This window comes from Ixodes scapularis, unplaced genomic scaffold (genome assembly GCF_016920785.2).
Source record: "Ixodes scapularis isolate PalLabHiFi unplaced genomic scaffold, ASM1692078v2 PGA_scaffold1__304_contigs__length_218370807, whole genome shotgun sequence".
In the NCBI taxonomy this organism is placed as follows: Eukaryota; Metazoa; Arthropoda; class Arachnida; order Ixodida; family Ixodidae; genus Ixodes; species Ixodes scapularis.
Window position 1 is genome coordinate 126,358,327 of NW_024609846.1, and position 14,699 is coordinate 126,373,025.

At 49.4% G+C, this 14,699-nt stretch overlaps 1 protein-coding gene across 1 annotated transcript in view; it reads right to left on the reverse strand.

Annotated features, from left to right (window-relative positions):
* Positions 1-13,977, reverse strand: part of LOC120846745 (carbonic anhydrase 1) — a 39,734-nt gene extending 25,757 nt beyond the window's left edge. The window contains exons 1-2 of the mRNA XM_040218610.1: positions 13,912-13,977; positions 11,249-11,290 (exon numbers count right to left, since the gene is read on the reverse strand). Of these exons, the coding sequence (XP_040074544.1) occupies positions 11,249-11,290; positions 13,912-13,969 (100 nt within the window). The 5' untranslated portion in view covers positions 13,970-13,977. The remainder of the gene's footprint in view (positions 1-11,248; positions 11,291-13,911) is intronic.
* Positions 13,978-14,699: the final 722 nt, after the last annotated feature.

The window sequence follows — 14,699 nt, forward strand, 5'->3', positions numbered from 1 at the left end:
GAACGAGGACGACGACGGTGGGGTGCGTTGACTGAGTTTCCACAACGAAGATTTATATGAGCAGTTTAATGTAGTCCATGCAGGTAAGCTCTCGGCATTTTATAGCTGCATCTTGAGTAATGGCACGTGGACATTTTCACACCCTCCACATGCCATGGAGCAATAGCACATCTTGAAGTGATAATCGGAGAACCTGCACCGGGTTGGAATCGTCCTTTTGCAGTAGACGAAGTAGCCTTGAGCATAAACAGGACGATGAGCCTGATACAAAGCGCTCGCGATTCATGGTCGCTATCGACTGACTTTATAAATAAGGATCCTTTCAGAACGTGTGAAGCTCAATAATATTGCAGCCACAATCGTGCTGAAATGTTTCGAACCTACGACCTGGGACTCGGCGAGAAGTTGCAGTTGGATTTCAAGCTCACTATACTCGGCTGCGCCACAAAGAAAGCACGGAATTCCGAGATTGTCAAACAAAAGCAGAAAGAGCTGCGTGACAAAACAGAGCAGAGTGTCACGGTCGACGAGCTTCGACGCCAAAGGGGACGTCAGAGCCATGGGAAAACACTGCGGAAAACGGGCAAGCCACCAGTTGGACAACCGGCAGTGCAGAACGTATGCAAGTGGTGCGGCAGCCCACAACGGCACTCTAAGAGACAGTGTCCAGCGTCGGGAAAACGGTGCAGTAATTGTGGAAAGACGGGTCATTATGCGACTGTTTGTTTGTCTGCACGTCAACAGTACACCTCAAAGAAGGAAACGGCAAGCACAGAATAAGTCTTTCTCGAGGAAGTCCGCAAGGCAGACAATCCAGAGCCGTGGTTCATCACAGCAACTGTGGATAGACGCCCCGTTCATTTCAAGGTCGACACAGAAGCGAATGTGAGCGTCATTCCTGTTTCACTATATGACAGCTACCACATGGAGCAATACAAAAAATCAGAGAAGATACTTCTTGGACCTGGCAGAACAACTATCAAGACAACAGGGATGTTCGACGCAACTATTTCATGGCAGAACAAGTCTGCTCGCCAGCTGGTTTTTGTTGCAGAAAACCTCCGAACAGCCTTGCTGGGACGGCCAGTCCTACGGGCTCTTAGTGTACTGGCACACCTGGAGTCAGTGGAGAGGCAAACACAGGACCCAGCAAACAAAGTCAAGTCTCCAGAGGCGATACCTGAGTTCAGTACATTATTCACAGGACTCGGGGTCATGAAGAGAATATACAATGTGACACTTCAGCCAAACGCTACACCTTATGCAGTAGCTGTTCCTCGACGAGAACCTGCTCCTCTATTGCCTAAACTGGAGCATGAACTCCAGAAAATAAAGAAGCTAGGAGCCATCAAGTAAGTTGAACATGCAACGCCTTGGTGTGCTCTTATGGTCACCGCCAAGAAAAAGGATGACGAAATCAGAATCTGCGTGGACTATACACAACTAAACCAGAAGGTAATCCGGGGAAGAGTCATCATGCCAACAGTTGAAGAAAACTTGGAAAAGGTAGGAGACGCCTAACTGTTCAGTAAGCTGAGTGCTTACTGAACAGCAAGCAGAAACCACTTGCTGAGGAATCCCAAGTTCTGACTGCATTTATCACACCGTTTGGGAGCTTTCAATTCCTGCAGCTACCCTGTGGCATTACAACAGCGCTGCAGAGTTCTTGCAGAGAGAAATGCTTCGTATCCTGAAGGAACTTCCTGGACAAGCTTGCCACCAAGATAACATAGTCGTGTTTGGGAAAAACAAAGCGGATCACGACGCTAAGCTCGTCACAGTGTTCAGCGTCTCAAAAAAGCTGGAATGACTCTCAATCCACGCAAGTGCGAATTTCGGAAGACAAGTGTCAAGTTTCTTGGGCACATCTTGAACAGTGATGATATTACCGCTAATCCTGAGAAGACGGAAGCCATCAGGAAGATGCCACCTCCAGAGAACATGACTGAGCTCAGATCATTCCTGCGTATGGTAAATCAGTTGGTAAACTGTAGAAGAACTTGTAGTTGGGCTAGTTGGTAAACGTTGGTACTCATGTTACAAGGCGCAAAAACACGGACACAAGAGAGCAAGAGACAAACAGGCGCCACTCACAACTATATTTGAAAAGTGCTTTTCAAATATAGTTGTGAGTGGCGCCTGTTTGTCTTTCTCTCTTGTGTCCGTGTTTTTGCGCTTTGTAACATGAATACCAGTTGGCAAAGTTTCTTCCAAGAATAGCCCGAAAGACAAAACCACTTAGAGAGCTGCTTCTCAACGAAACAAGTCGGTGTTGGCATGGACCTCAACGGAGAGCGTTTGAGGAGATTAAGGGAGGCTTGCGACAACTCCCGTTCTCTGCTACTACGATCCTCGGAAGCCTCTGACAATAGCAGCGGATGCGTCATCGTATGGCTTAGGTGCCGTGCTCCTCCAAACAGATGGTGAAGGGTGTGACAGTTGTAACAAGGGAGCTTCAGGTGACAGGGGGGTAGCCGCACGTAAAGGGACTAGCTGGTGTAGAGCCAGAAGAAGAGAAGGACAACGGGGCTACGAAGGGCTTGGCAAGTGCTGCTGTTCCGGCGAGCTATAAACCATAATTTGTTATCCTAACAACTGGCGACGAGATTAAGGCTACGAACCATGTAATTATAACAAGTATTTGACCGGGTTCCGGCGAAATCTACCGCGAACATCATGCCAAAGTTAGAGCCGTTCACGGGAGAAGGTGGTCAGGAATAGGAAGAGTATGTCGAGATTGTGTATCAGTAGTTTATCGCGAACAACATCGTCGCAGGCAAGCAACAAGCCGTGTTTCTGAGCAGCTGTGGCAGCCCAACGTACTCACTGCTGCGCAGGCTGCTGGCACCCATGTGACCTTCGGAGGCCCCTCTCGCCAGAAGTCGTGAGTTGCTGACAGAGCATTACTCCCCGCGACCGTCGGTGATTGTACAACGGTATGATTTCTACTGCCGCACACAAGACATCGGGGAAACCGTGAAGGAGTTTGTCGCCGACCCGCGCCAATTGGCCGACCGGTGCGAATTCGGGGCGGAGTTGGCGAAAAACCTTCGGGACCGCATCGTGCACGGCATCAGGAATGACGTGATGCGGAGGAGGCTACTGGAAGAGCCAAACTTGACGTTGGATCGGGCGGTGGAGTTAATCACAAGCATGGAAGCCGCCGCAAGAGGTTCTGAACAGATCATCGGCCGAGCGAGCGGGACAGCCGAGACAGCGGTGAACCGCGTGACAGCACCGTCGACATCGGCGCAGTCAGCGGAAGAGCGACGCAGCTGTTTCCGTTCCGGCGGCAAGCACCGGGAATCAACGTGCAAGTTTGTAAATAGTGTTTGTTTCAAATGCCAGCAACGAGGTCATATATCAGGACTGTGCCAGAACGAGACAAGTCACAAAAGCAGAGTCAACAGCAACGACAAACATCGCGAAGGAAACATGAAGCAGACGCTGAACTCGACTCAGACACTTGCCAACCGTTCGGTGCACGTCATGGAAGCTCAAGACAGTGAAGAGTCAGATTCGAGCGTCGTGGGGGACCTCTGGCCGTTAAACCCAAGCGAAAAAATAGCGCTACTAGGAAACGGCCGAAAAGAGCACCACAGTTCAAGGACCCGCCAATTTTTGCAGCAGTGACGATATACAAGGAAAAACTGTACAAATGGAGCTGGACACCGGAGCTGTGTTTTCGGTTATGGATGAGACTGCGTTCGAAAGATGGTTTCCAAATCATCGAACCATCAACTGTTAAACTGCGGGGCTACTTCGGTCAGCTGGCTGCCGTAGTCGGAAAGGCAACGGTCACGGCGGAGTTTGGCGGGAAAGCTGAGACACTACCTTTGTTTGTTGTACGAGGTGGTTCCCGGGCTCTTCTGGGACGGAACTAGGCAAGGGCTTTCAACATGTTTCTAGATCAGCTCGTCAATGTGCATCAGGTGAGCAGCACTGAAGAGTTGGCAAGCAGATTTCAGTCAGTGTTTTCTGAAGGGTTAGGGACGTTGAAAGGAATGAAAGCGGCTATCAGCGTACCGGAGGGAACGAGACCCAGAGTTTTCCGACCTCGAAGTTGTACCTTTTGCGTTGCAGGACCTGGTAGCGCAAGAGTTGCAACGCTTACAGCGCGACGGGATTTTGACCCCCGTACGAACGTCAGAGTGGGCGGCGCCTATCGTACCTGTACTAAAGAAGGATGGTAGGATACGAATTTGTGGCGACTTTAAACTCACAGTCAACCAAGTGGCTATTATAGAAGTGTATCCGGTACCGAGACTGGAAGAGATGTGGGCGAAGCTTGCGGGGGGAACAACGTTCTTTTAGCTAGATCTCCGCGATGCGTACCAGCAGATTGAACTGGAGCCGGCAGTTAAGAAGTTTGTCACAATTAACGCGCAGAAAGGACTGTTTCAATAAAACAGGCTGCCTTTCGCAGTAGCGTCGGCTCCCGCCGTATTTCAAAGAGAGATGTAAAATCTTTTACGAGATTGTAACGGCATCATTGTCTATTTTGACGACATCTTGGTCACAGGGGCAACAGAAAATGACCACTGCCAGAAGCTGGAGGTCTTAGAGAAGTTAAGTGAGGCCGGGTTGAAACTCAAACTGGCAAAGTGTTCACTTTTCAAAAGAAGTGTGGAATATTTGGGACACATCATTGACGCTAAAGAAATTCACCCCGCACCAAAAAAAAAAAAAAAAAAAAATCGAAGCGGTAATTGAGGCGCCACAACCCTCGAATGTCAAAGAACTACAGAGTTACCTTGGATTACTAAACTTTTACCGGAAGTTTAGGCCAAACGTGTCATCGGTGTTGCATCCCCTCCATAAACAGCTGAAAAAAGGGGAGGCCTGGAGTTGGGGTGCTGAGGAACTAGCGGCGTTCAATACAAGCAAAGCGATGTTGACGTCTGCATTAGTGCTAGTGTATTATGACCCGAGCCAGTCGGTGGTACTATGCTGCGATGCGTCATCATATGGTATTGGTGCGGTATTGGCGCACAGAACAAGTTCCGGGGAAGAAAGGCCTATTGCTTTTGCATCCAGGCGTCTAACCGCAGCTGAAAAAAACTACAGCCGACTAGATAAAGAAGCCCTGGCCAGTGGCCGTAATATACGGAGTGACAAAGTTCAACCAATTCGTGTGGGGTCGACAATTTGACATCTGCACAGACACAAGCCATTGCTGGGTCTTCTAGGACATGATCGGGGAATCCCACAACAGTGCTCTCCTCGAGTGCTTCGATGGGCGTTAACGTTGAGCGCTTACTGCTATCGAATGGTATATCGAACAAGGGTCAATCTAGGAGATGCCGATGGGCAGAGTCGGCTGCCACTGCCTGGATCCTCGTTCAAGGACCACGTGGCTGGGGAAATGTTCATGCTGAAAAAGGCGTTTCCGCCGTTGTTGTCGGCAGCAGCGGTAGCACAGGATACAAATAAGGATCCCATAGTGTCGACAGTACGAGAGGCTTTGTGGTCTGGGAAGCGTCTGCCGGAATCTGCTGATTGGAGGACGTTCTCATGTCATCTAGAGGAATGTTCAGTGCAGGACGGTTGTGTATTGTGGGGTTGCCGAATAGTAGTACCAACATCACTAAGGCCAGCGGTTTGAACGTGCTACACGAGACACATCCGGATATTGAGAAAATGAAAAATGGTCGCTCGGAGCCATGTTTGGTAGCCAGGCATAGGCGAGGCTATTGAAAACAAAGTAAATGGTTGTACGATATGCCAAGTTCACCGGCGGGCAGCGAGGTTGGTGCAACACACACCATGGCCATTCCCGGAAAATGCATGGTCACGTCTACATGTTGACTTTGGGGGGCCGTTTCAGGGCATCTATTTCTTGGTGCTAGTTGATGCATTCTCCAAGTGGGCGGAAGTGCACCGGGTGCCCTCACCATCGGCTAAAGCCACACTGGAGCGCTTGAGATCAATCTTTGCCGCACACGGCCTACCTGATGGGGTCGTCAGTGATAACGGCCCGGCGTTCGTCAGTGTGGAATTCAAAGAATTCCTGGCAAGAACTGGAGTTCATGAAATAACTATTCCACCGTATCACCCTGCCTCAAACGGCGCTGCAGAGAGTGTTCTGGTGAGAACCTTGTTTCAGTCGCCAAAGAGTATGAACTTTTGACAATCCAGTAGCTGCCAGCCTCGACAGAGATGCCGAACAGGACCAAAACCGAATTGCAAAAGGACGCAACGATTTCACTCGTCATGCACTACTGTGCAACAAAATGGCCAAAAGCGGAGACATTAACGCCAGAAGTACGGAACGAACTGTCAGTAGTAAAGGGACTCCTACTCAGAGGAACGAGACTCGTCTTTCCCCCCAACTACGCCAGGAAGTGTTGAAACGCCTTCACAAAGGACACCAGGGGGCCGTCAGGTGTCGATCAAGGGCGAGAAAGTCTGCATGGTGACCCGCAATCAGTCAGCATATTGAGGTATTTGTGAGCAGATGCCCTACCTCTGTGAGACACCGCCAAGTACCAACCGAAGGGTTGTTGCAGACTCCTCTACCGGAACGTCCATGGAAAGTAGTTGACACTGACCTGTTCCACCTTGAAAGAAGGAGTTACATCATAGCTGTTGACTATTACTCCAAGTTTTGGAACTCGAAGAACGTCAGTGGACCCTAATGAAGCATAAAACCCATTTTCTCGATTACCTGTTTGTTCGTTACGGTGTCCCGGATCTGATTCGGTCGGACAACGGCCCGCAGTACAGTTCACTTGAATTTAAGCGATTTCTGAGTGGCTGGGGAGTAGAGCAAGTGACATCTGGCCCACATCATGCACAAAGCAATGGCGAGGCGGAGAGAGCTGTTGAAACAGCCAAGAACAACCTCAAAAAATCCGACAACGTTGCCGAAGGTCTTCTAGCACACAGAGCTACGCAGGGTCCCGACGGTTACTCAACTGCGGAACTTCTTATGGGCCGAAGATTAAAAAACGAATGCTCCGACCATACCTGACAGACTTGGGCCAAAATTGAGATACAGACTCAGGTACCGACAACGGAACAAAGCTCTCCGAGAAAAGGAAGCAGCGTACTACAATGTTCGACACCGAGTGAGAGAGAGATCATCCTTGCAGCCAGGGGCAATAGTTTACATCAGACAGGGGCTCAGCAACAAGGAACCGTTGTGGGACCTGCACATAATCCGAGATCTTACATAGTGCAGACAGCTTTTGGAAGTTTGCGTCGCACAAGAACGCACCTACAGACAGACTAAAGGAAACATCCCCAGCAATGCAGAAGCAGGCGGTTCAGGAGAAGCTTTCCGAACACACAGTGGCCGAGCAGGGAGACCACCGCAGCGCCTCAACTTGTAAGCAAAAAACGCATTTCACAAGAAAGGAAAGTGTCGTGTATCGCTTCATTCACGGATGGCGCAAAGCGAACTATTGGGCGATCGACAACGTACGGGAGACACGAGGCACGCGGGGGAGACATAAGCGCGGGAGATTGAACCAGGCGGAACGATCTGTGATGCTGCTGAGTAAAAGCCTGCTTCAACCTTCGAACTCCTCAATTCCTGATTGGAAACACGACAAGCTTCCTGTGCTCATTGCACATTTTCCGGGATTGTTCTTATTCTTCTTAAAATTATTTTTGAACACGTCGATCACCATACAACCGTAGTTTTTGGAAATCGTAACCCGGAAAAAAAAAAAGCACTCCGAGTCTCTGACCTTAAGGGCCATACGCACATTCGTGTTTGAACGCGTTTGAGTGCCTTGCGGAGTCCTTGCGGCCAGGCGCGGTCGCTTGCGGAGCGACTCGCGCCTTCCCGCAACGCTCGGTAGCGCGACGCAAGCGACTAGAGACTCGCTCAACTTTCCGAAGCGTTGCGGTGCGTTCGGGTGCGTTCGACCAATCAGAAGCCGAAAGAGGAGAGGGGGTGACGTGTTCGCTCGCCCCACCCGGCCGACTCGGCGAGACGTATCCGGTTCGCCGGTCGCAGTGCTTGCTTTTTCGTTTTGGGGAGCGGTGGGGACTGTATTTTTCAAGGCTGCGATGCTTCAAGCTTGACAAAACGTCGGGGAAGCCGGCGAGATTCTCCCAAGATCGAACACTTCGACGCTGTCGCCGTGCGCCGCCATGTTGCCTTGGATTTCGCTTACTATTGGTGAGCCACTAGCGACGATAGCGCGTTCTTATTGGCTCTTGACTGCGGGTGACTGCGTGTCAACGCACAGGTGCGTACTAGTTTGGCGCAAGCGGTCTTCGCAACGCAACGCGTCCGCTTGCCGCTACGGAACGCACCGCGCTCAAACGCGAATGTGCGTATGGGCCTTAACTCGAGCACGACGTCCGTTCCAAAGCCTTTTCCATACCCTTGGCAGTGGCATACCCTGTGTCAGCGGGCAATCCGAAAATCCACCGGGACGAGGGTGCGTAAGTTAAGTGCTAATGTAGGTTTTTGCAAAAGAGGTCTATAGGCTCTGGTCAAAGCAAACTGGAGGAGCCGACAAAGAAGCGAACGCGAAATTGCTTGGAAACTATCACGGAGCCTGCCCTATTCCTTACGTTGTGCTGGAAATGCGGCATGAGCTAAGGCCTGGCACACTAGCGTCGCGGAGGCTTCCCGCAAGCCGTCGGCTGCCGCGGGCTGCCGTCCAAAACCAGTTTTCGCCCTCAACGGCTTGTCGACCGGCAGCGTCCGAGCAACCGGTCCGCGAGGGAAGATGGGGGGGGGGGGGGGGGGGGGTTCTCGCCGTTTCTTGCCGCATGCATAAGGAAGGAGCCAAGAGGAGGTGGCATAGATAGTGACGTTCCGATTTTGAGTGTAGTTTCGGAGTCACCCTGAACAAGCGTCCCAGAGAGCCCAAGAACCTGTCATATCACTTTTAAAATTTCTCGTCAGTGTCAGCGTTTATGATACTGTGCATGCGATCCACCTTTCAACCTTTTTGAGCCGCGGAAATCTCTTACAATATTATCATTCTCGTGATTGTTGTTTAAGCAGGATTTGCTTAAAGGGGCGGTGCAACGATATTCAATTGGAATGTTTTCACTCTACACGAGCTTACTGGCACTAGTGGGACACAAGGATGCTCGCACGCAACGCCACTGCCCAAAAAACTTCTTTGTTGCACTGTAATTTCGAGGACAAAACCGGGCGTTTTCATTCAATCTCTTCGCAAAACCTGATGACGTAGCTGGGCGGTAGCAGTACCGCCCAGTGACGATATTTGAATGCGGTTCATAGATTGGACCCGAGCATTGCGTGGGCACTCGATTTCGGCTCGTGATAATTTATAGCTCGAGAAGCGTTCAGGTAGTGTCCTGTCTCCAATCGCTGCAATGACGACAAAAGCCGAACCATAACAATGTCTGAAACGCAGCGCGTGTGCTGTGCCCTGCCAACCCCAGCGCATGGCTATGATCAACATTGGCGGCATATAATCGGCTCCAGATCACTTGACCGCTTGTTCTGGCTGCGAGTTGAGGGGGTGAACTCTGTTCGTTTTTCTTAATTTTTTTCTGCGACTTCGATTGCGTGTGGTGAAAAACGAACGGGCATTTCACAGGTCATTAACGTCAGGGATCCGTTCTAAGCGGTATTTGCGCAAAATACAAAAATCGTTGCATCGTCCCTTTAAAAGCCGGGAACTCACAACAACAAAAGCGGGGAACTAGCTTGGAGTTAGAGGAGCTGTTTATAGTATTTTTAGCGTTTCTAACTTAATATCAGCGTCTTTGTAGCTGTAGGAGAATGATAATAATGTAAGAGATTACTGCAGCTCAGCCAGATTGAAGGGTGGACAGCAGCACAGTACGGACATTGACGAGAAATTTTAAAAGTGATATGACAGGTATACTTGTGTTCTATACAACGCTTGTTCAGGGTGACTCCGAATGACACTCAAAACTGTGTATAACCATGGAATTGGTCGAACTTTCCGATCACTAGGGAGCTGAAAAAATACCGTTCCCATGATTCCTCGAGTAGAGTACGGGACGAGGCGCTTGGGGGATTTAGCAAATGGTCTGTTCGGACGTAATGTTAACAATTCGAAATAATTAAGCCACATTAAAATCGTCGTCAAAGTTAGCACAAATAATTATAACTTTAAGTTTGCCAGTGCTAAAGTTTGAGATTATTTGTGCTACTATTTATCTTGCGAACAATGACTAACTCAGTTTGCTAACAAGGCACTTTTTTTACTTGTTTTTTTTTTATATTGAAAACCGGCAGCCAGAAAAAGCTGTATATACGCCAGATAACGAAGTATATACCTCAGATAAGGCGTTATGTATGCCAGATAAGGCTATATATACGCCAGATTAGGCTGTCTATATTCCAGATAAGGGCTTGTATTCGCCATATAAGGCTGTATATAAACCAGATAAGGCTGTATATAGGCCGTATATAATTATATAATGTTTGATATGGCCATATATGTCCCAGAATCTGGGGTCATATATAAGATTCCCATACGAGATGTGTCGTCGCGGCGTCCCAACTTCTAGTTGCTATACTGTCGAGCTAGAGAGCGACCTGCAGCTGAACAGGCGTCAGCCACCCACCCACCACCGCTGGTCTGATACCGTCAGGATCGCGGTCGGCGACAGTGTGACACTTCTGTGACGTCATTAGGCGGAAATCGAGAGACATTTTTGGTCGCGATAAACACACCAGTCAAAGACGCGTTACAGGAACCATAATCTATGCTTTCGTTTGCTCGAGAACGCGTACAAACGATCTGCGAGATCAAAGCCCATGCTCGCGCCAGCGTCTAACAAAGAATAATTGGGGTGTGTGCGTATTTATACACTGTAGAACTTAGTCTGTCTCAACGGGCGACTTGTCTCTCAGCTGTAGATAAGCAATTCAGCCAGTGCAGTACAACCGCTAGCCTGCGGTCTTTAACGTGCACCACGACGCAGTAGTGATACACGACCACACACCGCGTACGATGCTCATCCAGATCGAAACGGGCAGGGGTGGGGATTGAACCGAAGATTTCCGGGTTCGGTAGCGCGAGCTTACTTTTACTTTTACTTTCGCTGATAAGTAATCCGTTACTTTTCAGCGAAAATAATTTGTAACGGTAATCCATTTCATTTGAGGTTCGGTTATTTCCAATGGTAATCCATTACATTTTTCAAGTAACGGGCACAAGTCTGGTTAGTGGTTACAATCCACCGCTGAATCTGCAGCCATCTGGCACTCTCCTCCTCACCCCCCCCCCCCCCCCCCGAACTGTTCTCGACCCTCGGTGGTTCTATATTACCTTACCTTGTTTCCCATCGTATGACCAATCCGAAGAGTTCCCACGACCTGCACAAAGAGACAACACAAAAAAACACATTAAAAAAATTAATGGCTTCTTTTTGGTATGACGTTTTCGAGATTTATTGCCGTGTAATTGTTTCCCTTCAGTCCGACGGAGCCGACGCTACGACTTGAGGGTGCCAATCAATCAGGACCAGAAGTGCATCGTCACGACGTCCATCGTCTAAAGGCTGAACTCCATGGAGCGCATTATGCCACGAATAACTGACGAACGCCGCCCGACGGCACGCTCGCTTTGCGCGCGACACAGCAGCCACTGTGGTGATTCCACGCGCACAGCAAAAGGCGCCAGGCGCAAAATTCGTCGATTTTTCGCAGCATATTCTTCCCATGGAGTTCAGTCTTTAGTGGGTTTGCTGTACCGAGTGAACCAATCACGCCGCGATCCTGTGCACTCTTCCGCGCGTGATTGGTTGAGATTGTGACAGCAAACTCATTATCATCATCATCACGACATCGAATCGTAGCGTCGCCTGCGGTCAGGCTTAGGGTGAAACGGTTGGTCAATGAGAGGGAAGAAAAAAAAATCCGAGAACATTTAACGCTACAGCGTGACGCGTGTCACAGCGACAGCCAGGTTGACGCCTGCGTACGTATAATTAATTCACTTTAATTGTGACGCCGTTGTCATGTCTGCCCTGTGTAGGAGTTTGAGGATATTGACGTCATTTTCAGCGTCCGCTCTCGATGCCGTTCGTGGGCCTGCATCATTTGTATACATCGTCTACGACGAGCCTCCTTGGCACGATGAAACTGAAATTCGCATTCTTCAGACCCTCTAATGACTTTCTCGAGGTTTATGGCCACACGGCATGCATGTTCGTCTGCTCGGATGGTCGTGCGCGTGAGCAGGTACAACGAGGTGTCCGGCGAGGCAATGTACCTCCGAGAACACGAGGCCTGCACATGAAGTCATCATTGCTGGATACCCGACCTGTCCCAAGCGCAAACACGCTTATTTCGTCTTAATCTTTGCTTCTCAGTTCATTCTCGTGTTGTTTAAAGTCATTGGATCATGGGAAAGTAGCGTCGTTGCCTTCCCTACCTGCTATCCCGACACAAACATATACTAACATACAGACGACCGAAACCTCGCAAGGCGATTGGCTCATCGTTCTGCGTTGCCATGGAATTCGCCATCTTGGTCCATTCAAATCTTCGAAGCTTCCCGACGGCCGTTCTAAACAAGTCGTGCCAAGATCCCCATGAATCATCATCGTACTGGAAGCGTACCCCGCCAATATAAGCGTCTTTGGCAGGGTATACAATCAACTTAGCAATCATGCCCATCTCCACGAATCTCTTAAAATTATATTGCTTTTCTTGCGTATTTTAACACAGTAAACTTATTTTTCAGTGCCTCCAAGCACCGACACAGCATTTGGTGGTAGTACGAATATGTACGCTTGTTTCGCCGGTGTGTGGATCGAAAAATCTCAGTATACAAGAAATGTCTCCTTAAAGCTACCCGTCACCAGCGAATTTAGATCGGCTCACCAAGAACGGAAAGGTCACGGAGAAATTGCTCATATTAGCGGCGAGATGTTTTGGTGGCGCCCTCCTATGGTTCCCCCTTGTGACGTCATTACCTTGCGAACAACAAGTTCGATGGTGTTTGTAAATAGCATGGTGGAAGCCTGAAATCATTGCGCTCTCAAAGGAACACTGCCAACACCGTCTAAATTAAAGTTCCTTCATTCTTCTTATTTGCGTCGATGGTATACCCTTTCCGACGTCATAGTCAGCTTTTGGGCCAATCGTGAAAGGCCGACCACAGCGACGCTTTCGGTCGCGCACGTCGCCAATCACGGACCAAAGTGGCGACCATACGAGAAGCTGGGCGCTACTTTCCCAGGATCCAGTGACTTTAGTAATGACTTTAGTGTTACTTACCTAGCAATCGACAATCACACTTCTACGCCACAAGCGCAAGCTCTTTGGGACGCACCTCGGCCGCATGAACTCTCGCTCAACAAAGACAACTTCCGAAGATAAAGCTAGGAGCTGGAATTTCTCGCAACCAAAAATGCCATTAAAACGCAAGTGCTGTCTCACGACGCTGCTATAAAAATTGTCAAGGAACGACACTCTGTCGTGTAAAAAGGATTTTTTTTTTTTTGAGACACGTTGATTTTGGTTAGTTTCCGAGAGAATTAAGCAATATGACAACGACAGTGTGCTTCCTCTCTTGTTCTCTTAAAAAAACGCAAGCAAGTTAGCAGCGCGGTGTCATATGAAATCTTGGTATCACATCAGGGATGGACCCAGAGTAGTCACACAAAGGGAAAAAAAGCTAAAAACGTGACTGCTAAAACGGCGAGTTTACGAAAACCCCAGAGCATGCAAGGTCCCCAGGAGATCTCAAATATGCACTTAAGAAATACGTGCTTTTGTTATTTTTCTGCGTCTAGCTTGTCTCGATTCCTGCGATTGAGCAGTATATGCACCGATCCCCACAGATGTCAGCGTGACGTGCGCGCCTCGGTAGGGGAGTACTTACGCCCCGCGGATGAACACTGGCCGGCGGTAATGAGGGCGTGAGAGGAGCTCCTGCCGCATTCTTAACTCGCCACCTGACTATAAGATAAACCAGTCGGTGAACTTACACAGATGCATGGATTGAAAGACGACGAGCAGCATCCTAGTCGACCACGTTCCAGGCATGGCCTCAGCTGCCGCCTGCGTAGCTCGTCATGGGGATGAGATGCGACTGAAAAAGATGGCGAAACGTGCGTTATTCGGTTAACAATAGGAGCTCCGACGCCGCGTGACACGCAGAACGGAGCCGCGTGCCTCGTTCTTTCTTTTCGGACAGTGGCGGTGACATTCCGGAAAGATTCCAGGAACACACCGAAATCCCAAATCTGTCAATCTCCCGGGTGAAACAGTGGTACAGAGTCCTCCATCACTCGAGCGGTCCTCGCCGCTTCTTTTTGTTCTACGTTATTTTTATAGAGAAGAAAAACGCGTAGTTTGGTTTCAGTGCGTTCGCTAAAGCATGATGCCCTAGACGGTACACCGTATGCGTGCGAGCACGTGCACCGAAGAGTAACTTTGCTAGACTCGCAGTGGCACGTACTTGACTACACGAGCAGAGAGAAATATGGCGGTGGCCCGTTGTTATGCTTGCAATAGATTAGCATCACTGAACTGAACCTGTTCAGTGACTCTACAATAGACTATTCCAGAGATATATGGCGCTCCTTGCTTGACAGATTATGAGGATCTGACCTACGGCACGTCAAAGATCGCCCAGGAATAGGAGGCGAAGGGGAAACGGAACAAATGGTCCCGGAACAATTGATCCCGGAGTCAATGGTCCCGGAACATATGGCCCCGGAACTAACGGTCCCGGAACTAATGGTTCCAAATACAAACAAGAAAAAAAATGGTC